At 41.8% G+C, this 22705-nt stretch overlaps 1 protein-coding gene and 1 pseudogene across 1 annotated transcript in view; one reads left to right on the plus strand and one right to left on the minus strand.

The window, feature by feature from the left end:
* The window catches only part of TEX10 (testis expressed 10), a 128804-nt gene that overhangs the window by 68456 nt on the left and 37643 nt on the right, over positions 1 to 22705 (plus strand). Inside the window, exons 7-8 of the mRNA XM_089669453.1 lie at positions 7995 to 8170; positions 14042 to 14219. Of these exons, the coding sequence (XP_089525579.1) occupies positions 7995 to 8170; positions 14042 to 14219 (354 nt within the window). The remainder of the gene's footprint in view (positions 1 to 7994; positions 8171 to 14041; positions 14220 to 22705) is intronic.
* On the minus strand, positions 12040 to 12458 carry LOC149469283 (small ribosomal subunit protein uS15 pseudogene; annotated as a pseudogene).

Here is a 22705-nt window from a genome sequence, read left to right on the forward strand (position 1 = left end):
GCAGTAAGATGTCCCTGCCACTTTCCTCATCCCACTATGTCAACCCCAGCAGGGAACCACACTCTTCACACCCAGATGCCTCTTTACTATCTAGTCACCAACAACCACCTTTAAGTCACTGCTATCTTCCCAACTCCTACTGCCATCACTCTCTGCCGCTGCTCTTTGAGGACCAAGAACAGCCGCTTGCTAACAGCACTGATTGGATGCACCTTCCTCCCTAGTTTTCCCTGCTGCTCAGGGATGGCAATCTCTGGTCCCTGCAGGGTGCTTCTGCCAGAGACCAAATGGCATCATCTTCCACCCTGATGTTCTCTGGCAATACATGGGGTGTAGCGCTATCACCTAGATAAAACAATCTGTGCAACAGTGATCTAAACGTGACAATCACATAACTGATGATAATATGGTGACAAAATAAAGAAATATAAAAGTCTATAAATCCAAGTGCTCTTGTGCTCGAAGTCCACAAAGCGCAAGAAGTGAATCCATTCTCCAGAAAACCTCATGATTTCCAATAGGGATAGCGGTAACTTGAATTCTTACTAGGCCACCATGACCATCATACTACTGAGTGTCCAGAAGCGCTTGAGGGACAAATCCCAAGAACTGCCCACTGGAGATGGTGTACTCCAGCCTTTTGATCTCACTCCGCCTATACAACAATAGGTTATAAAAAGAAACCCTTCAAATCCTACGAACAATACATTGTAAACCCACGGCTCGTTTATTGGTGAAAGGCTATAGCTTGCAATAGAGGTACCTGACAGGGCTGCCCCCTATTTCCAGTTCTATTTATATTGGCCTTGGAGCCCTTAGCAATCAGGATCCTAAGCACTCTGGATATACAAGGGGTCTAACGGGAACATAAATGTGTCTTGTTTGACATTCTGGTGATCCTTTCTTCCCCGATCACCTCAATCCCCAATATACACTTAGTTTTGCGATGATTTATGTCCATCTCTGGCCTCACAATCAACCACTCTAAGTCCCCAGCGCTTAATATATCCCTAGCAGATCACACTGTCCGCACCGTACAAGAATCCTTCTCTTTTAAATGGCAAGCAGAAGCCCTTCCCTACCTGGGCATTTTCCTAAATCTTTCTATACATACATTGTGTCAAAAAACTTATCCTCCACTGTACAAAAAAATATTGGAAGACCTTAGAAAATGGACTGCCAATCCCCCTTCATAGTTCGGTCAATTGTGCTCAATTAAAATGAACATATTACAGAGAATACTTTACTTGTTTAGAACTCTACCGGTTTCCATCAATATGTCAGTTGTAAAAATGTTCCAGCTAAAACTAGTCATATTTGTATGGGGGACAAGAGACCCAGAATGAATAGGTTAACATTACATACACCCAAATTGAGAAGGTGATTGGGAATGACAGATTTAATCAAATACTACCAAGTTGCACAGTTAGCACAACTGATCCAATTTCACACGCAGCAGGATCACCCGCTTTGGATGTCTTTAGAATTTTCTTTCTATCCCACTAAAGTAGTCAGCCACTTGATGTGGTTGCGAGCGAAGGACAGGCTGATAATACTGTCTCCAACCATCTAGTTCTCATTGAGCCTGTGGGACAGATTGATGACAACCTAAAGATTTAAATCTCCCCATACTCCTTTGGCCCCATTATTTGGGAATCCCAATTTTACCTCGGGCCTCCACCCCCAAAATTTTGCCTGGTGGACTGACAAGGGTCTTCTATGGATTGCAGACCACTGTGACCATAGAGGTGTCTTGTCGAGACAATACCTGCAAGAAAAATTCCAGCTTTTTTAGCTACTTAAAACTGAACCTCTGACTTGACGTCCTCTACTGTATGGAACATCTATGCAGGACCTTCGACAAGCACACTGATCATATATAAAAAAATGTACAATGGCCTTCAGCCTCCACTAAATTATTTTATATGGATACCTGGGAACATGATCTAGGGGAGACTTTGGAAGTTGGAACATTGGTATAAGCTGGTGTTGTACACATCTACAACATTCATCAACACCTCCTTGATAGAAGCAAATTACAAAGTCCTTTTAACATGGTACCAGTGAGATTAGTGTCGTGCTTCAGAAGCTGTGGCCGAGATGGCGCAATGTTCCACTTTTGGTGGACTTGCCCCAAAGTCAGGACATTTTGGGTTTGCACCTACGTTATCTATTCACTTAGGTGAATCTTCTCAATTCACAAATATAGGCCTTGGACGTCCAGTTGAGGAGGTACCAGGACACACAAGGAGGCTTATTGTAGTTGTATTTACAGCAGCTAGAATATCAATTGCTAGATCTTGGAAATCACCTTCGATTCCCTTCCATCTATTGAAATCCATGTGGTCCCGGATCATGGCCAATGAACGCTTCTAGGCAATATTAACTACTTTCCTGCCGACCTATAGCAGACATACTACTACAGGGCAGCAGGGGTGAGCAAAATCACGTGTATATACGCATGATTTTGCATTTCTGGATAGGGTGCGCGTGCCCTACTCGCGCCGCCATTTGCGGTCACGGCTTTCAATCACCGGGTCCTGGCCGGTGAGTATCCGCCAGCGCATGTTGATTACCGAGCATCTTCGATGGGGAGGAGGACTGTTTTGTTTACTAACAGTTCTCCTCCCTGTCAGCTCGGGCACAATGCTTTGGATGTCTTTAAATGGTTAAAAGACAAACTGGATTTCTTTGACAACGTTTGGAACCCCTGGATCAAATATCTCTCAGATGCCTCATAAGTTATAATTGCTTCTGTTACTCTTGTCTGTATTGGGTGCACTTCCCTTCTTTCTCTTCTTTGATAATTACTTTTACTTCTTACTTTTCTCTTTCAATTAAGGTTTTGATACGGCCCTCCAAGCCACCTGTTGTGAGTTATAATCGGACATGAATCGACCTTAGACCTATATACAGTGAAGGAAATAAGTATTTGATCCCCTGCTAATTTTGAATGTTTGCCCACTCACAAAGAAATCATCAGTCTAAAGATCAAATGTTTGGTGTATTGTAACACTGAGACAGAATAACAACAAAAAATTCAAACGAAATGCATGTCTAACAAATTATGCACTGATTTGCATGTTCATGAGGGAAATAAGTATTTGATCCCCTATCATTCAGCAGGATTTCTGGCTACCAGGTATCTTTCACAAAGGTAACAATCTGAGATTAGAAGCAGTCTCTTAAAGGGAGTGCTGCTAATCTAATTTTGTTACCTGTATAAAAAACACCTTTCCACAGGAGAAATCAAACATTCAGATTCCAAACTCTCCACCATGGCAAAGACCAAAGAGCTGTCCAAGGATGTCAAGGACAAGATTGTAGACCTACACAAGGCTGGACTGGGCTACCAAACTATCACCAAGCAGCTTGGAGAGAAGGTGACAACAGTTGGTGCAATCATTCGCAAATGGAAGAAACACAAAACAACTGTCAGTCTCCCTAGGTCTGGTACACCATGCAAGATCTCACCTCGTGGAGTGTCAATGATCATGAGAACAGTGAGGAACCATCCCAGAACTACACGTGAGGATCTTGTCAATGATCTCCAGGCAGCTGGGACCACAATCAACAAGAAAACAATTGGTAACACACTACGCCGACAAGGCTTGAAATCCTGCAGTGCCTGCAAAGTCCCTCTGCTCAAGAAAGCACATGTCCAGGCCCATCTGAAGTTTGTCACTGAACATCTGAATGATGCAGAAGATGAGACCAAAATTGAGCTCTTTGGCATCAACTCAACTGGCCGTGTTTGGAGGAGGAGGAATGCTGCCTATGACCCCAAGAACACCATCCCAACTGTCAAACATGGTGGTGGAAACATTCTGCTTTGGGGTGTTTTTCTGCTAAGGGGACAGGACAACTGCACCGCATTAAAGGGATGATGAATGGGGCAATGTACCGTTAAATCTTGGGTGAGAACCTTCTTCCCTCAGCCAGGGCATTGAAAATGGGTTGTGGATGGGTGTTCCAGCATGACACTGACTCAAAACCAAGGCAACAAAGGAGTGGCTCAGGAAGAAGCACTTTAAGGTCCTGGAGTGGCCTAGCCAGTCTCCAGACCTTAATCCGATTGAAAATCTGACGAGGGAGCTGACAGTTCAAGTTGCCAAACGTCAGCCACCAAACCTTAAAGACTTGGAGAGGATCTGCCAAGAGGAGTGGGCCAAAATCCCTCCTGACTTGTGTGCAAACCTGGTGGCCAACTACAGGAAACGTCTGACCTCTGTGATTGCCAACAAGGGATTTGCCACCAAGTACCAAGTCATGTCTTGTGAAGGGCATCAAATACTTATTTCCCTCATGAACATGCAAATCCGTGCATAATTTGTTAGACATTCTTTTGAATTTTTTTGTTGCTATTCTGTCTCTGTGTTACAATACACCTACCATTCAATTTTTAGACTGATCATTTCTTCGTGAGGGGGCAAACAAAAGCAGCAGGGGATCAAATACTTATTTCCTTCACTGTATTAGGGGAGTAGAGTAGGTTTCCAGTAACTGGTAGAGTTCCATGATGTTCCCTCCCCCTATTACACTGAGCCTATAGGAAAAGATATGATCTATTTGAGCACCAGTGCAGTATTCCCCCTGGCCCCTCCAACAGTCAAGGACAGAGGTGGAAACATGCTTGAGTCTAAGCTCATCTATCCTCACAATATGAGGGTCCAGATTTTTGGACTGTGCTTATAGAAAATAACTACTGTTGTTAACATGAAAAATCTGTAAACAGTGCTGCGCAATGCAGTGTGCTATAACTAAAATTATCATATGAAGTGTACAAAAACCAACAATGCTGTATACCATATACAGTGCATAAAATCACATTAACAGTGCATGCAATAGCATTTCTGCACATTCAGCTGTCCTTTTTTGTATGGTGATCCTCTCATAAAGCAGTAAACAATTGTGCAACTTTTGCCAGCTTATCACGTGTGTGCCTCTTCCACTGACATATATACTCTCACCTCCTGTATATGACCTGCATAATTAGGTCAAATAACACTTTTCCCTTTACCCAGGGTAGGTATAGCCTCCTGCACTCTCCAGTCTCCAAGCTCCGGAGTAGTTTGATCCACATTCATCCTCCTACTCCTTACACGATATACCCTCCAAAGTTTAAAAGGAATACACCGTCATAGTGTATCAAATGTATCCACCAATATTTATTAAAAAAATATGTATTGCACTCACACATAAAGTGCCCATCTTGATCACTACAGTAAAACAGTCTGTGTTCCCTTAAGATCCTGAGTTCCCTGGTTACTCACAAGATGGTGGCTTTCGGGTGTACGGCTTGACGTCGTCATCCCGCCCTACGCGTTGCGTCACAACGCGTGACTTCAATTATATATGTAGGTGGAAGAGGCACACGTGGGTGATTACTAGCATGGCAAAAGTTGCACGATTGTTTACTGCTACAAAAAGGACTGCTTCACATAATCTAGCTTATAAGAACACAGGGATTTATTTCCATCTTTGGTTGCTGAAATTGCACAAATGCTATTGTATGCACTGTTAACGTGATTTTATGCACTATATAATATACAGCATTGTTGGTTTTTGTACACGTTATGTGATAATTTTAGTTATAGCACATTGCATTGCACGGCACTGTTTACAGATTTTTTTTTATTTTATTGTATGTGGGAACACATATAGTCTAAGCCGCAGTTTAACATTTGGAAAGAGATTTTTAGCTTTTTCATAATTGCGCTGAACTATATTGTGTTCACTGTTGTTAACATGTCACCTTTTTGCTTATTTGCTGATGTACACTTTGAAACGGTGTACATGTACGTTCTTTGTGAACGTGTGCATGTACGTTACTTTCTGAATGTGTATTGGATTTGTATATTTCTATTGAAAATCTAATAAAAAATATTGGAAAAGAAAAGGAAAGCAAGCCTCTTAGGGCAGTATTTCAATTAAAAGAGGTGTTTTTTAAATAAAAGAAGTGCAGTCACATTGACTTACTAATAAACCAGCATGCTTATAAATCTGCAGCACAATAATATTCACTGTTTACTTCCGGATGGTGGCCACTGTGCATTATGACACCATGTTTGACATAGGGGCATGGCTCCTTTACCTTCTCCCACCACCCCAACACACAGACACACATCCTAGGGTTCCCTTCAAGTAGCACATCTGGACGAACGTTAATTGCTTTCAAAGTTGGTTGACTCATAGATGTGGCAAGATCTCAAATGCTCTGACAGAAAGAATTTCCGTTCAAGCTTTCACACTAAATTCTACTGGTGTATAACCAGCTTAACCATCTTTGCCAGTGCCCCCCCCCCCCTCCCCAGCTCTTAACCTCCTCTGTATTTCAAATTTCAGTGTTTTTGGTTTGATTAATAAATAATCATAAAAAATAATCTAATAATAATACATTTAATTCAATATTTTAAATTATAATTTATGATTTCGTGTTTCAAATTTTATCATATCTGGAATGTTTAATAGACTCTTGTTCGGACAGATTTCAGTGAGTTATTTAAAAATTACAGCCTACAATAAAAAACTACATATTTCCATGCAAAAAAATGGTACCGCTTTCAGCACAAAAAAACGGAAAGAATCATACCGCCGAGGAGGTTAAAGCTGAAATTACATTTCTGTCCCCTCATTCACACACCCATATGCATCTTCATTATTACTATAATGCCTACATACATTCCCCATGCTCCCCACTCCTCCGCCAACACCCTCATTACATCTGTTTATGGTGCTCCACTGCGCCTGCACAACCTTCTCAACAATATGCCAACACACACATGCACATGTGTCTCCCAACTAAACTCTGTGCCTACCCCATCACCAACACCAACCTTTCTTTCTCTCTTTTCATTCCTGCATGCTCCCACCATCACCACCATTGTGTTGATCAGAGTTTGTGTAAGGGGTGACTGTCTGATTTGTGGTGTGTTTATAAAGTTTGAGTTGGTGGGAAGTGTCCCTGCCTCTTAAAACCTCCAAGGATTCTTCGAAGATCTTGATGGAGTTGCTTGACATTTTACCACGTTTATGTTTGGTCAGCTAAAATTCAAAAGTACTGTTCAATCTCTATTTTACTCAAATGTATTGATTTTTTTTTTTGCCCTCCTAACCCCCTTGACTTGAATTGTATTGTAACTGTACTGTCTTCCTTTAAGTTCTGCACAAACTCTTGGTGCTATATACATTCTGTTTAATAATAAAAATGTTTTGGCATTCAACAGTCAGTAAGGTTCTACCCATATACCAACTTACCTAACAAAGTAGGAACTGTCCAAAGAAATTTGACAAAATATGAATGGAAGTACAGAGTACCTTTCAAACAACACCTAATTTCTGCTGGCTATAAACATTTTGTACTAGGGATGCACCAATACCAGTATCTGTATCGGTGCCGATACCGAGTATTTCCACGAGTACTCGTGAAAATGCTCCTGGTACCTGAAACCAATACTTTGCGGTGTGATTTTGCGTCTATAGACGCAAATTGCACCGCAGAGTATAGCATGCGATTTGAACAGGAATGCAATTCCTATCCAAATTGCATGCAGTTTTCCCACTGCTCCTGTGTGAACCCAGTTCACGCAGGAGTGGGGCAGGTAAACCTCTCTGCACCTATCCCATGCTGTTACAGAAGGAAAAGCTGGGGATTTTAAATCCCTGCGGCTTTCTCTCCTCTTGGGACAGTATGGGGGGGGGGGACAGTATGCGCTAGACTGCTTTTGATTGGTCAGGTGTATATGAACCCAAAACTGTTTTACAAAGTGATTTTGTGCTCTACCAAGTTATTTGTTGTATAGATGGAGATGACCGTAAACAAAGTAAGTTTAACACTGTTTTTTTTTTTTAAATTATGTTAATACATAATTCTAGAAAAAGAAGTAATTTTATTATTGTGGGGGTTTTATTTTGTTTTTTTGTCACCGGTGCAGCGCAGTGTGTAGCAAACAAATGAATTTACGTATTAGGTCTGATTTCATTGTTTTTTGCAGGAGCCGAAGTAAAGTTTTATCTCGATGGCTTGCCAGCTTACCAGTTCAGCTTGTTCATCTTGGTCCGAGAAACCACCAGCTTTCTGCCCTTATGATTGATACAATATATACTGCTGCAGCTCGGTCAAACAAGGAATTACTTCAGAACCTTCAGGCGATAGCCTGTCAAGTTTATGGTGTGTATGCTTTGTTCTGTTTTTTTACCTTTTTTTCTGCGGAAGGTCAGTGTACTTCTAAGTGATATGAAAGATTTTTAAAAATGTGATTTTAAAGCTCAAATTCTCTATAGTTTTAGTGACCTAACTTACCTGTGGAGGTATGTCCCATGTTGTGCAGGCAGCTGGGTCCTGTGCAAATCTGTGCAAGGATGCCCTGTCCTCTTCCTGCTGATGAACTTCTGGTCTGCCTATCCCCCTCTTTAACCCTTCTCCCTCTTCCTATCCTCTCGTCTCCTTCATTGTGAAAACATGTTTCATAATGTACGAGGTGTGACAATTTAATTCCTGGAATGGACTGTCAAAAAAAATTGTTTACCTATACACTATTGGTTGTTGTCACCTTGTGAAGCGACACTCTTTTCTAGACGACTGTGCCACTGCTGGAACATTCCTGGAATGCTGCACAGTAATTTTGTTGCAGCGTGCTGAATGTCTGGAATCAAATCTGTGTCCTTTTTAAGGTATTTTTATTTTGGAAACAGCCAGTTACAGGGTGCTAAGTCAGGGGAATAAGGTGGTTGGTCAAGTTTCGCAATGGATTTCTGGGCCTGGAACTCACGGACACCTAACACATCGTGTGCAGGAGCATTGTGTGGTTGAGAATTCACTTGTCAGGCCAAAGTTCTAGTCTTTTCCTCCAGATTCCCATAACTCAGACTGACCCCTCGGCTGAGGCTGCTTCCCTAGTTAAACTGCAGGCTCGTCTGGTTAACCACCTACTCTTTGAGAAGGCCAAACAAAACATCTTTTATAGTAGACAGAGAATATTTGAACATGGGTAATGAGCTGGTCGGTTATTAGCTTATTTGGATCTTAGGCCTCCTACTGTGATTTCCCTGCGTGATGCCTCTGGTGCTCACATCACTGACCCGGACCTGGTGGAGGAGTTTCAGAGCTTTTTTTTTCTCTCCACATTCTATTCATCCACCACCACTCGAACCCACACTGAGCTCATTAATTTTTTACAAACCATACCTTTTCCCTCTCTCACCCCCTCTCAAACTGCTAATTTGGAAGCCCCTATCTCTATTGAAGACTTAACTGAAGCCATAGCCCACCTATCCCCCTCTTAAACACCGGGATCTGATGGACTCTCATTGGAATTTTATACTCAATTACATGACTCCATCATCCCTCGCCTACACACATTGTACCAGCATATCTATAGATCTGCCTTTCTTTCACAGTTGATGGGAGAAGCATTGATGGTCCTTATACCTAAACCCGGCAAATGCTCTCTACTCCCTGAGTCGCACCGTCCCATCTCCCTCCTACAGCTCAACATTAAGATCTTGGCCAAAGCCCTGGCACTGCTTTTAAACAAAATAATCTTACAGCTGACCCACCCAGATCAGATTGGGTTCATGCCAGGCAAAAAAAACGGCATTTAATCTATGGAGGTTCTTTATGAACCTACAAGCCTCACATGACCATGTAGGCTCCAGGGTTGTTGTTTCACTTGATGCTGCTAAAGCTTTCCACTCGGTGGAGTGGGGGTATTTATGGGAATGTCTATGCAGATTTGGGTTTGGGCTCAAATTTATCAAGTGGCTTTGATTACTTTAATATGCTCCAACAGCCAGGGTCCTGGTTGGTGGTTGAGTGTCTGATCCCTTTCTATAGGCAAGCGTCAGGGATGGCCTCTTTTCCCCTTGTTATATGCTTTAGCTATGGAACCGCTAACCATAGCCCTCCGAACGCACCCCGAAATTCAGGGTTTGCGTTCTGGTCAACTGGTAGTAACGGTGAGCTTATATGCGGATGACATGCTCTTGTACCTGGAAGATGCGGGCCCTTCTCTTAGGGCTGCCCTTGATCTTATAGACCACTTTGGACAATTTTCCGGCCTCAAAATAAATTGGGGAAAATCCCAGATTCTCCCACTGGATATCGATGCTCCTACTGCGGAATAGGCCACTTTTCCTTTACTTGAGTAAGTACCATTAAATATCTCGGGGTTGTGGTTTCTCACTCAGCTGAGGATCATCTTCGGCTCAACCTGGATCCTTTATACCTGATATTGAAATCCAAACTGCTGGCATGGGCTCGACTTCCCTTAGGTGTTATGAGTCTTATTATTTTGATTAAAATGGTGCTGCTGCCCAAAAATCTTTATGTGGCATGCACAGGTGTATTTACCATTTCTTATTTTCAAGTCTCTGGATTCCCTGTTTATAACCTTTGTATGGGGCAATATGCAACATAAACCATTGTCTTAAAAAATCCCACGCACCTGGGGGTTGGGGAGCAGCGTCTAACCTCTACTATTTAGCTCAACTGCCTCATTGTTTCCACTTGGACAAAGGGGATAGAGACCGTGATCTTGCCTTGGTGTGCGCTTCATCCTTTTCTTGGGCTACTCATCCATTTCAACTCCAGTTAAAGGGTATGTGAGACCCCTCAATTATGGGTGGTCGCAAAGGGTTACTATACCACCACTGGAAGATCTGGTCATTATTCTGTAAGCTGCAAACCCCTTCTCTACACACCCACACCCCTCTATGGGACAACCTGTGCCTCCCGGAGTTGCGCATTGTCCCTGACTCTCATCTATGGATCAACAGAGGGATTCTGTACGTCTCTCAGGTGTTCACCAGTGCTGGCATTAAACCCTTTCAAGACCTTAAATTAGAATTTGACTTTCCTAACTTTATGCTTTTCTGTTATCTCCAGCACCGACACACGCTGCATGCCCGATTCGGTGACTCTATCCCGCATCTTTATACCTTTATGGATTTGATGTTGGGTATGGAATCCAAAAAACTTAAGTGCACATTCTACAATGCTCTGCTCTTGCCTCCTGCATTGACCTTGGCGTATCAACTTAAATCCCGATGGGAGGCGGACGTGGGAGGAGGTGTTAACCTCGAGTAAACTGGTCTCCCCAAAACTGTGGGATCGTCTCGCCCACCTATATATACTTCATAGAACCTATTTTAAGCCTTTTCAGCGGTCCAGATACCAGCCTCAATATAGTCTGCTTTGTCCTAGATGTGGGGTTTCCATTGGTACCTTTTATCTCATATGGTCTTGCTGTATTCATGGGTACTGGGGTCAGGTGGTTCAGTTCCTCCATGACAAAATGGGTTCACCCCTTACTCTATGCCCTAAGCAATGTTTACTGGTTCTATTCCCTAACTTGGAAACCGATAAAATTCAGACTATTTTCTTACAGGAAACTCTGTGGCCAGATTTCTAATTGCTCAAACTTGGCTTCGAGCGCTGTTGCCTACTATCTCGCACTGGGTTACTGCGATAAATAGTATATTACCATATAAGAAGGTTATTTACATGCATCGAGGATGCCTTGCCAAATATAAAGTATGGGATAAATGGCTTGACTCTGCATCTACTTCTGTTGAGGAAGAGGGCATGTATTTGCTTACATTTATCCCTTTTTTGCTACTTGCTTCTGTTTATATGGTATTTATACCTTGTTGGATGGACTTTGTTAGTTTTATTCTGCTTGCTTATGGCAAGTATATTCTTGATTGTGTAATTGCACTATTTGCCACTATACTGGTCTCATTTTTGTTTGCTGTATAATGTGGTTGCATATCTCAATAAAGAGTTTGCTTGTGAAAAAAAAAATGTTGGTTGACTGTTGAACCATGTTCTATGAACACAGCAGCATGGTTTTAAACTGAGAATGAGACATGCGTGCTTTCTTCGGGTGAGGTGATTTCTTTGTTTTCCACTGAATGCTCTGGTCTTTTGTTTTGTTTCCGGATCACACTGTTTCAGCACCAGTAATAACCTATCAAACACCCCTGCATTCTTCAAAAGATCGGATGAAATTTGAACTTTATTAAAGACTTCAGAGACATCTATGTGACGAAGGCCGAAGCTGTGGAGGACTCGTACTTCCAGGTGGCTGGGAGGACTCTCCTGGTCTTGTAGTAGCCAATCTGTGAATTTCGGCTTTCAATGAGAATAAGATGAGATTTGGCATCTTTATCCTTCCTGTTCCTCTCCAAATATTTGCGCACAATCATAGTCTTCTTGATCAGGTGGGTAGAGGTTCTCTGGTAGGTCAGGGGCCAGATTCTCAGGATCTTGTTGCCAATTACAAAACGAACCTGGGCAACTCCTTGAAAATCGGGGACCGGGTCAGACCTTCCTTGGCCAGTTTGTAGATCTGTTCCTTCACATTAACAGATGTCCGTTTCAACAACGTGGGAACGCTGTGTCTATAGGAGAGTGCTGACTGGGACAAGCCCTTTCCCAGAGCGTGCCTGCGACCCATGATGTTGGCTGCAATTGAAGACGACGTTCTTTCTGATCTTCTGTCAGAATTCAAAGCACCATCTTTGTGGAAATCTTTCTCATTCCAAAATCTTCCATTTGACTCTGTTGCACTGTTTCTCTGTTCATGTTCAATTCTTCTACTATCATTCACACACTCAGTCTTCCATATGAGCATACACTGAAACGCTTTTCCCAATTGAATTGGAGGGAAGCGGGGACAAGTTCCAGTTTGGGAGCTTGTTCTCAAGACTCTGAGCTATTAACCATTACAGCACTGGAAGTTCATCATCTGGAAAAGGACCTGTTATCACTGTACAGAAGATTTCTACAGGATTCAGCTGCCACATACTTCATTACAGGTAAGTTAGGTCATTAAAGCTATAGGGAAGATGTATTTATTTATTTTGGTTAAACTGCTTTGGTTAAGCATTTTTAATATCTGTACTATTGCCTTTGGATTTACCCATTTACTGGGTATTGTACAATCAGGTTGAACCTGCGTGACCATCTTTAATGTCCAGTTTCACAGAGACAGGCCATATAGTGTGGAGCTATTTTCATACAGCCTGTATTCGTGAATGAACATGCATTGTTTGTGCAGACCCCAGCGCACAGCCAATTTTGAGAGTCATGCATGAGCGAGTGCGAGGCCCTGAATGCACGCTATCTGTTTCGGATTGTGCCCTTGACCCGGCGCGCCTATCAAAATTGGCTGTGCGCTGGAATCCGTACAGCCGTGTGTCCACTCTGTCTGCATGCATAAACAGAATCCTCATTCACATGTATGGGCCTCTGCATCCTTGTGAATGACGGATTGATTTATTGAATATACAGGAAAAATAGTAGTTCATTTTGCTACAGATTACCAGGGATTATCCACAGCTCTCAAGTCCTTTTACCACTAGTGTGTAAGGTTTTGAAGTGTAGAACCTGTCCACTGCCTAGGTATGTGTGTGTATATACAGTTAAAGACTAATCACTCAGGATTGGAAGTGTTGTAAATTCTTTGCAAAATGAAAGGCAGGATAATTTGCTTTAGATATTTCCTAGTTCTTGCAAAAATGTGTGTAATAAATCCTCATCCGTGTTTAATACACAGAATGGATAAAAACTGAACTCTCCAAGGGGGTAGTGTTCTATAGTCCAGTAAGTGAGAACTTGACTGACAACATTGCTTCTGATTTTAGTGCAGCATTGTCACTCATCACAGGAAATTAAGAGTTCATAAGATGTCGCAATACTTTTTGTGCGCATATTTAGATAAGCAAATCATGGGGAAGGGTGCATGTATTGGCCAGACTTGCATATTAAGGCAGCCCTGCGCTAGGAATTTGGATAGGAAATAATCTTATCATTGACATAAACACATATATTTTTATTTATTAGTGTCAGAAACAATTGAGTACTGTCCATGATACTTTTTTTATTTGCACTAACATACAATTTTGAGGACAAGCTTTCGGGGTATGTCCCCTTCTTCAAATTATTTATTAGTGTAATAGTTTTTTTTATAGTTTTAAATGAACTATAATTTTCACACAGTTTGTTTTTGCTGCTAATTCTGTTATTTTTTTTACACAGATCCAAAAGATGGCATTCTTGTCCTTCTGCCAGAAGAGTTGCAGTTGAGACTGGTGCAACTTTTATACTTTATTCCAACGCTTTCATCTGACTTGCTGATTTTCTTAAGTCGATGTTGTATCTCTGAACGATTACCATCTAATCTTGCCTCGAAGCTCGTTGGAATATTACATACAAGGTCAGTTTATCTACTAATATCTGAAAACATCTATTCAATTCAAATTGCTAGAAATCTGAAAACTAAATTAAAAAGATGCTGGCTATTCTGCTCTGAGTAGTGCAGAAGTAAATTTTAGGGTGGCCACCCATGCAAACAAAAGCCTCCTCTGTTCTATCATTTATTTACATCTAGATGTGCTGCAAGGCAAGCATTTTTTTGTAATGAGCTGCCTTTTTTTTTTTTTTTAGTCATCTGTAACTCGCCTCAATGCATGAACATTTGTATGTAATTTTTGCAGCGCATGTATGTTGAGGTGCCAGTCAGTCACGTATATGGTATGAATGAACTCTTCATCTATTTTAACTGTACCAAGTTAATTGACCGTGGCAAAATTTTGCTTTTTATCAATTGGTTCATTCATAATACAGATCATTTCAGTGACTGTTTCTTTTAACCATTTTTAGTCCAGGCCAATTTTGACATTTCTCTCATACATGCAAAAATTTGCTTTTTTTTTTTGCTAGAAAATTACTTAGAACCACCAAACAAATTATTTATATTTATATAATTCATTTTTTTTTTCAAGTAGAGACCCTGGGGAATAAAATGGTTGTTGCATTTTTGTATGTCGCACGATCTTTGCGAAGCAGTTAATCAAACTCAAATTATCAGGAAAAAATACAGTTTAATGAGTTCTAGTGAACATAAACACAATTTAATACCCAATTTGTTTGGTAAAACATAACAGATGATGATACGCTGAGTAAATGGATACCTATAAATACCTAACATGTCACCTCAAATGGCGCCAAACTATGGTACCTAAAATTCTCCATAGGCGATGCTTTAAAATCCTTTACAGGTTGTAGGTTTAGATTTAAACAGGAGGTCTGGTGCTAGAATTTTTGCTTTCACTCTGATGCTCACAGTGATACCTTACATATGTACTGCGATTGCCATTTACATGTGCATGTGGTACCGGCACAGGAAGCTTCAATTTAACTGTGTGTATATGTATATGTATATACATATAGATAGATAGATATAGAGATATAGATAGATATAGAGATATATATATATATATATATATATATATATATATATATATATATATATATATATATATAGAGATAGATAGATAGATAGATAGATAGATAGATATAGAGATTATATATAAACACATACACAGCACTCAGCATAAATGAGTACACCTCTTTTGAAAAGTAAGATTTTAATCAATATCTCAATGACAGAAGAATTTACTAAATATTGACAAAACTGAGTTTTATAGAACGTTTGTTTAGCTCACTACATGAAAGTAAGGTTAATAATATAACTTAGATTACAAAATCTTCAGTTTTACTCAAATTGATGCAAAAATGTATACACCCCACATCAAAAACTACTACATCTACTATTTTGTATGACGTCCATGATTTGTAAGGACAGCGCAAAGTCTTCTAGGCATGGAATGAACAAGTTGGTGACATATTGCAACATCTATCTTTTTCCATTCTTCAAGAACAACCTCTTTTAGAGCTTGGATGCTGGATGGAGAGTGATGCTCAGCATGTCTCTTCAGAATCCCCATAGGTGTTTGGGTTCATATTAGGAGACTTGGCCACTGAATCACTTTCACCCTGTTCTTCAGAAATGCAACAGAGGCCTTAGATGTGTGTTTTGGATCATTGTCATGTTGTAAAAGTGCATGTCGACCAAGGACATGGATTTGATGGTAGCATCTCCTCTTTCCATATACAGCAGTACATCTGTGAATTTATGATACCATAAATGAAATGCAGCTCCCTGACCCCAGCAGCACTCATGCAGCCCCACAGAAGGACACTGCCACTACAGTTTCACTGTAGGCACCATGCATTTTTCTTTGTATTCCAGACCTTTGCAACACCATACGGTTTTGAAACCATCAGTTCCAGAAACATTTACAGTTGTGGCCAAAATTATTCAACCCCCAATGCTGTAAAGGGGTTTAGGGACTATAGTGTACATTTGGAATTGTATTCAGAATCAAATCCTACAAGGACGTTGTAACTACCCAAATGCAACTAAAATGACATCAATTGTTTATGTAATACAGTAGTAAATGGTTCTTATGTGGTTTCTTCATTGCCACAATTATTCAACCCCTTAAAGACTACCACTCTGAAGAACAGAGGTTCATACAGGTGCTTTCCATCAGGTATTGAAAACACCTGTGGATGTCACCGAGCAGCAATCAAGCATAATAAGCACCAATTAGGCAGCTTTAAAATGACTGTGATACTCAGCTCCTTCTAGACATTTACTGGTGTGGTTACAAACATGGTGAAGGCAAGAGAATGGTCCAGGAAGACAAGAGAAGAGGTGATTTCTCTTCACAGGAAGGGCAATGGCTATAAGAAGATTGCAAAGATGTTAAACATACCAAGAGACACCTTAGGAAGCATCATTCGCAAATTCAAGGCAAAGGGCACTGTTGAAACGCTACCTGGTCGTGGCAGAAAGAAGATGCTGACTTCGACTGCTGTGCGCTACCTGAAGCGTAGAGTGGAGAGAAGTCCCCGTGTGACTGCTGAGGAACTGAGAAAAGATTTGTCAGATGTGGGTACAGAAGTTTCAGCCCAGACAATAAGACGCACACTGCGTAATGAAGGCCTCCGTGCCAGAACTCCCAGGCGTACCCCCTTGCTGTCTCCAAAGAATAAGAAGAGTCGACTGCAGTATGCCAAAAGCCATGTGGACAAACCACAAAAGTTGTGGGATAGTGTTCTGTGGACTGATGAAACAAAATTAGAACTGTTTGGGCCCATGGATCAACGCTATGTTTGGAGGAGGAAGAACAAGGCCTATGATGAAAAGAACACCTTGCCTACTGTGAAGCATGGTGGAGGGTCAATCATGCTTTGGGGCTGTTTTGCTTCTGCAGGTACAGGGAAGCTTCAGCGTGTGCAAGGTACCATGAATTCTCTTCAGTACCAGGAGATATTGGATGGAAACGTGATGCAGTCCGTCACACACCTGAGGCTTGGGAGACGTTGGACCTTTCAACAGGACAATGATCCCAAGCATACCTCCAAGTCCACTAGAGCATGGTTGCAGAGGAAAGGCTGGAACATTTTGGAGTGGCCATCGCAGTCACCAGACTTAAATCCGATTGAGAACCTCTGGTGGGACTTAAAGAAAGCAGTTGCAGTGCGCAAGCCTAAGAATGTGACTGAACTGGAGGCCTTTGCCCATGAAGAATGGGCGAAGATACCCGTAGATCGCTGCAAGACACTTGTGTCAAGCTATGCTTCACGTTTAAAAGCTGTTATAACTGTAAAAGGATGCTGTACTAAGTACTAAGATTGAATGTCACTTGGGGGTTGAATAAAACTGATAATGCTGTGAGCACAGAAAAGACATTTGTGGTTATTTCATTATAACTGTTATGTTATATTTGTCTGACCTACAAGTGCCTCTTTAATGTAAATGTAAGCAAGATGACTGAATGATCAAAAGCAATGTCAAACTGGCCAAAACACTCAATTTCAGTGGGGGTTGAATAATTTTGGCCACAACTGTATCTTGGTCTCATCACTCCCGAGCACAGAGTCCCAGTAGTCTTCTTTTTCAGCATGGGCCCTGGCAAATTATAGGTGGGCTTTTCTATGCATGGGCCTTAGAGGCTTTCTTCGTGGACAACATGCCATTCCTCTGCGGTGTACGCTGTATTGTATTGTATTACAGGAAACAATCGCCCCAGTTTGGCTTTCTACTTCTTTAGCTAACTGCAGTAAACTTGCATGGCGATTTTCTTCAAACCCAAGATTGGTTTAGTCAGATGCTTTCGTACAAATGCAATCGATTACACAATTTTTTTGTAAAATATAAAGAATGATGTATCACAGAGCAAACAGATACCCAACATGTCACGCACTAAAAGTGCATATGTCCATTAAACTTTGGTACACAATGATATCCATAGGCGACACTTTAAAAGCCCTTAAAAGTTCATCAGTTTAGAGTTAACCATAAATGATGGCCCTAGAATTATTACTGCTCTCTGGCGTGTGCTGCTATGTAATGTAACACAATCACCATGTAATGTGTAACACAATCACCATTTTTGTACGTTTGTAAATTATTTTTCTTTTTGGGTTGGAGTTTCAGGTGCTTGGTTGTGCCTTTTTTAATTTTTTAATTTTTTTTTTTTTTAAGCTGAACCAATGTAACAATGAAAAAATATACCTCACCTGGAATTTCCCTTTATTGCTGTCTGAGTGAATGCCCTGAAAAATAAATGGAGCTTTAGAGACTTAAAGCGGAGTTCCAGCTGAAAAAAAAAAAAAAAAATCAGCAGCTACAAAAACTAGCTGCTATCTTTTAAAATACAGCCACTTACCTGTCCCTCGGTCCAGCGGTGTCCTCATCACTGCTGGTTTCACCAGACATCTTTCTGACACCTGCATCTTTTGTGTGGGCACCCGGCTATGACAGCTTGAGGCTGCACAGCCGGGTGCCCACTGCGCATGCGTGAGAAGCACTGCTCTTTGTGAATGGCCCCGTAGTCTTCTGGGACCTGTTACGAGTCCCAGAAGACTACAGGGAGGGAGGACAACTTCTGCTTCCGATCACCTACGCGATCGCAGTGGAAGTGGGAGCGGGTACCTGTCAAATTCGGGTACCCGCCCCCCAAAGGTGCCAATACTTAATGGGGAGTGGGGGACAAAACATTAAAGCGGAACTTTCCCCTTTTGGGTGGAACTCCGCTTTAACTTCACTTGCTGCTTGCTTTGCTTTGCTTGTTCCAGTTCTGATGGCCAAGCTATTGAAGCAAGCGATGGCCAGGTAGCTAGCGTTTTCAGAACAAGGTCAGCGATGGCAACCTTTTTCATGTGTTTTTTTTTTTTGCATAAAAGGAAAGGCTAGGTGTAAAATAAGTATGTAATTCATGCTGGCAGCGCATCTGACATAGTTAGTCTGGCTGAAAAAAGACAAATGTCCCTCCAGTTCAACCATTACAAAAAAAAAAAGTTATCCTGTACCCACAGTTGATCCAGAGGAAGGCAAAAAAAACCCCAACAAACCATAAACCAATTTGCTCCTTCAGGGAAAACAAATCCTCCCTGATCCCCTGAGAGGCAATCGGATATTCCCTGGATCTACTTTACCTATAAATGTTAGTGTCCAGTTATATTCTGTGTATCAGCTGTCTGCACATTATATTGTCCAGCCTAATTAGTTAAGAGAAGTAAGGGCTTTCTTTTTTTAAATCATACTTGCCTAGGTGGATGCAGCATCAGTCCGTTGCTGCATCTGTCCCCTGCCAGGTCTAAGTGTGAGAGCCGCTCTGAGCGTTCTCACCGCTGTCTGTTCTGCCCCCCCTTCCCCCCACACACACACATGCTAGACTGTAGAGGGGCAGGGAGGTGCTGGCTCAGGCTCTCAGCGGGTCGCTGAGAGGCTGAGCCAGGTGCCGCTCCATACTCTGGGATGGATCTTTCCCCAGCCTGGACCTGCTGAGTGACGTTAGCCAACAGAGGGCTTCAGCCCACTGTCAGCTGAAAACAGGTCACGAGTGCAGGATGAACTGCACTCCTATGACCAACAGGAGAAGTACAGCCTAAAGCGCTTTGGCCGTACTTCTCTTTTAAGTGCTTAGCTCCTTATTTTCACTTCCTGTGGCTGATCACTGTGATAAAAGGCCTCACGGACCCGCAGCGAGGCATAGGAGGGGAAGAGGCCAGGAGCTTAACATTAGAAGCTGAGTCTTATGTGCATATCAGATTATTTGGGGCTCTGGTTTTGATAATTGACCCTATGTACAGGTGCCTGTTATGTTCTTCCAGCCTTTATTAGCCACTTATTTTACACTCTAGATTTGCCTAAAGGCTCATAGTTTACTTGTGTTTTGATAAAAATTCTAAATGCACATTCAATGCCATGGATCAAGTTCACCTTGACTTGAGTTGAGTAGTTGTAGTATAGCTGACAATTTGGAGGCTGCATTTGACCTCTTTGTCCTTAGGAGCTGGTCAAACGTATGAGTTCTGCTCAAAGTATGTATTTAAATAGGAAAGACTGTGTTTCACAATAACGTTTGTCCATATGAGCCCATAATTATTTTTTGAGCAGCTGGATGTATACATGTTGGTAAAAAGTTGAAAAGTGTAAGTCAGTGGTAAAACCAGACTTGTATTTTGCTTTCAGGGGACATTTTTACGTACATCACTTAAATAACTGTGCTGTGAAGGCTATTAAAAATATATGAAGGGTTCTTTCATGTGGGCTTTTCTGATTAGGTCTGCCAATCCATTTTTTTAAGTGCTCCATGCAAGTCTATGGGCAGGCAGATGTAGACAGATGCGCTAAAAGTCTTGAAATTCTCTGTCTCAAGGGCCTGACACCAAGAACCTGGAACTTTGCCTCCTGCTCAAGTCCTTACAGGCCACAGATTCTTCCTTGGCTGCTTTTGGATATTGCTTTTTCCTCTGCTTTATTCCAGAAAGATTTCACCACAGTTATGCAGGATTTTATGGGCCAAATTTGAATTTTAATTACTAATTTTAGACCACAGAGGCTATACGGATGCCTCAACTCTTTCCCCTTCCTGGTTGATTATCTGACCTGCACACAGATTATTGGGCCTCTCAGCCTTTTGCTGCAGAGGCTTTGTCTGACGAAACTCTGAAAAGTCTTTGCCAGATCAGGCTGTCTCTGAGGAATCGCCAGTAGGATGAACATCCAGGCTTAGAGTGACCATTTCAGCTTTATATACCTTTAAATATGGAAGAACAGCCTGTAGCTTCTTTTATTAGGCAGGGTTCATTGAAAGGGACTTAAACTTCAGAAATGTTTTCCAGTAGATACTCCCAGTCATTCTATATTGAGAATGGGAAAACTCCTGTTAATCTGTTTACACCTCCCTATCCCATTGCCAGTTTAAGGAGTCTGTTATTTAAGCTATAAGACCCCACTGTTGATTCAACAGAATCCTGTGTTAATAAAGGACTGACCTTTTCTGTAGGGTATGCACCAGTATTTAAAGGATAGGCTCACCTTTTAACAAAAAATAATGAATGCACATTTTTTTGCAGGGTATCTGTGTGCCCATACATCTAGTAAGGGCAGGCAGATACTTACTGACAGGAAGACTCAATGAAATACCACAGCACTCCACAGTGTTTGGAGATCCTTCCTAAAAACCTGTTTTCTCTCACACGTTAGTCCGCCAGTCTTTAGGGGAATGGATTATGCATTAAAAAAAAAAAAAAAAGAGGATCCAGTTTCCCTCTGTGCTGATTCCTTATTTGTCAGGAGCTAAGAGCGAATGCTGGCAGCACTACACTACTGTGTTGACAGGTTAGTAAATATATGCTGTAACGGAACCGGTACCTGACCGCACTTGGGTATATTCCGTTATCCCGCAGCTTCCGCTGTCCGAACACCATCCACGGACCCCACCCTTGAAATCCCTCAGGAAATAGACAGCACCCAGCTCTTCTTAAAACAGAAAGCCAACTCTCTTTATTTTAACACAAAACACAGGATATATACAGAGGGCGGGGAAACACAACCAAGAACAGGAAATACATCATCACCCCTCCCCATCCCACCAAGACACAGAACAATGGGATGAAGCACATGGCAAAGGACATTGACCAACCCCCACACCAATACACAAACAGTACATCCCATAATAGTTGGCTGGACAGGAAGACACAGCACAATGGGGGGTAGCACATGGCAAACAGACAATGGACAACCATGTGACCGAGAACAAAGGAACACACACTATACACAAGACTCAGACATTCACATACACACCCTGTACCCCTTAACAGGCACAGGGTGCCTTAAACATAATGGGAATTTGGGAAGATGATACAGAGGTCCCCCCACCCCCAAAAGTCACTCCCGTCACATATGCCAACTTATTTCCTCTGAGTCTGCTGTCCGCAAACATGTGGAAAATGCTTTGGTTAAAAGGCTGGTCAGTATATATGTATGCGTGTGTGTATGTTTGTTTGTATGTATGTATGTGTATATATATATATGTGTGTGTATGTCTACTACTTGGAGTATCTTAGATCTGGATGAAGATAACGTTTTTCCAGAAAACAAAATGGCATACTCTTTGCTCCCAAACTTTAACTCCTTTGTCCAAGAGTAGATCAACCCTTCACTTTTGTAGGAGGGCCATAGGTCTCATGGTAACCTCTATTGTGGTAGTCCCGTTTGCCTAGTTCTGCTCCAGACAAATCTGTTCAATCTCTGGGCTAACTGATTCACCTGTCACTGAGGAGCAAATTGTCTTTGATCTGGTGGCTCACAAATCCAGCTCTGGAGTTGGGAAAATGTTTCCATCTGATCTCTTGGAGATTCTATACAACAGATGCCAGTTTAACAGGAGTCATGGACAACTTGCAGGGGACTTGGAAATCAGCAGAATCCCATCTCCCGAAAAACATTCTGGAGCTCCAGGAGATTTGGGGTTGTCCCTTCAACACAGGACATCCTGA

Source organism: Staurois parvus, unplaced genomic scaffold (genome assembly GCF_062004578.1).
Source record: "Staurois parvus isolate SC_StPar_1 unplaced genomic scaffold, SC_StPar_1.0 ptg000077l, whole genome shotgun sequence".
Taxonomy (NCBI): Eukaryota; Metazoa; Chordata; class Amphibia; order Anura; family Ranidae; genus Staurois; species Staurois parvus.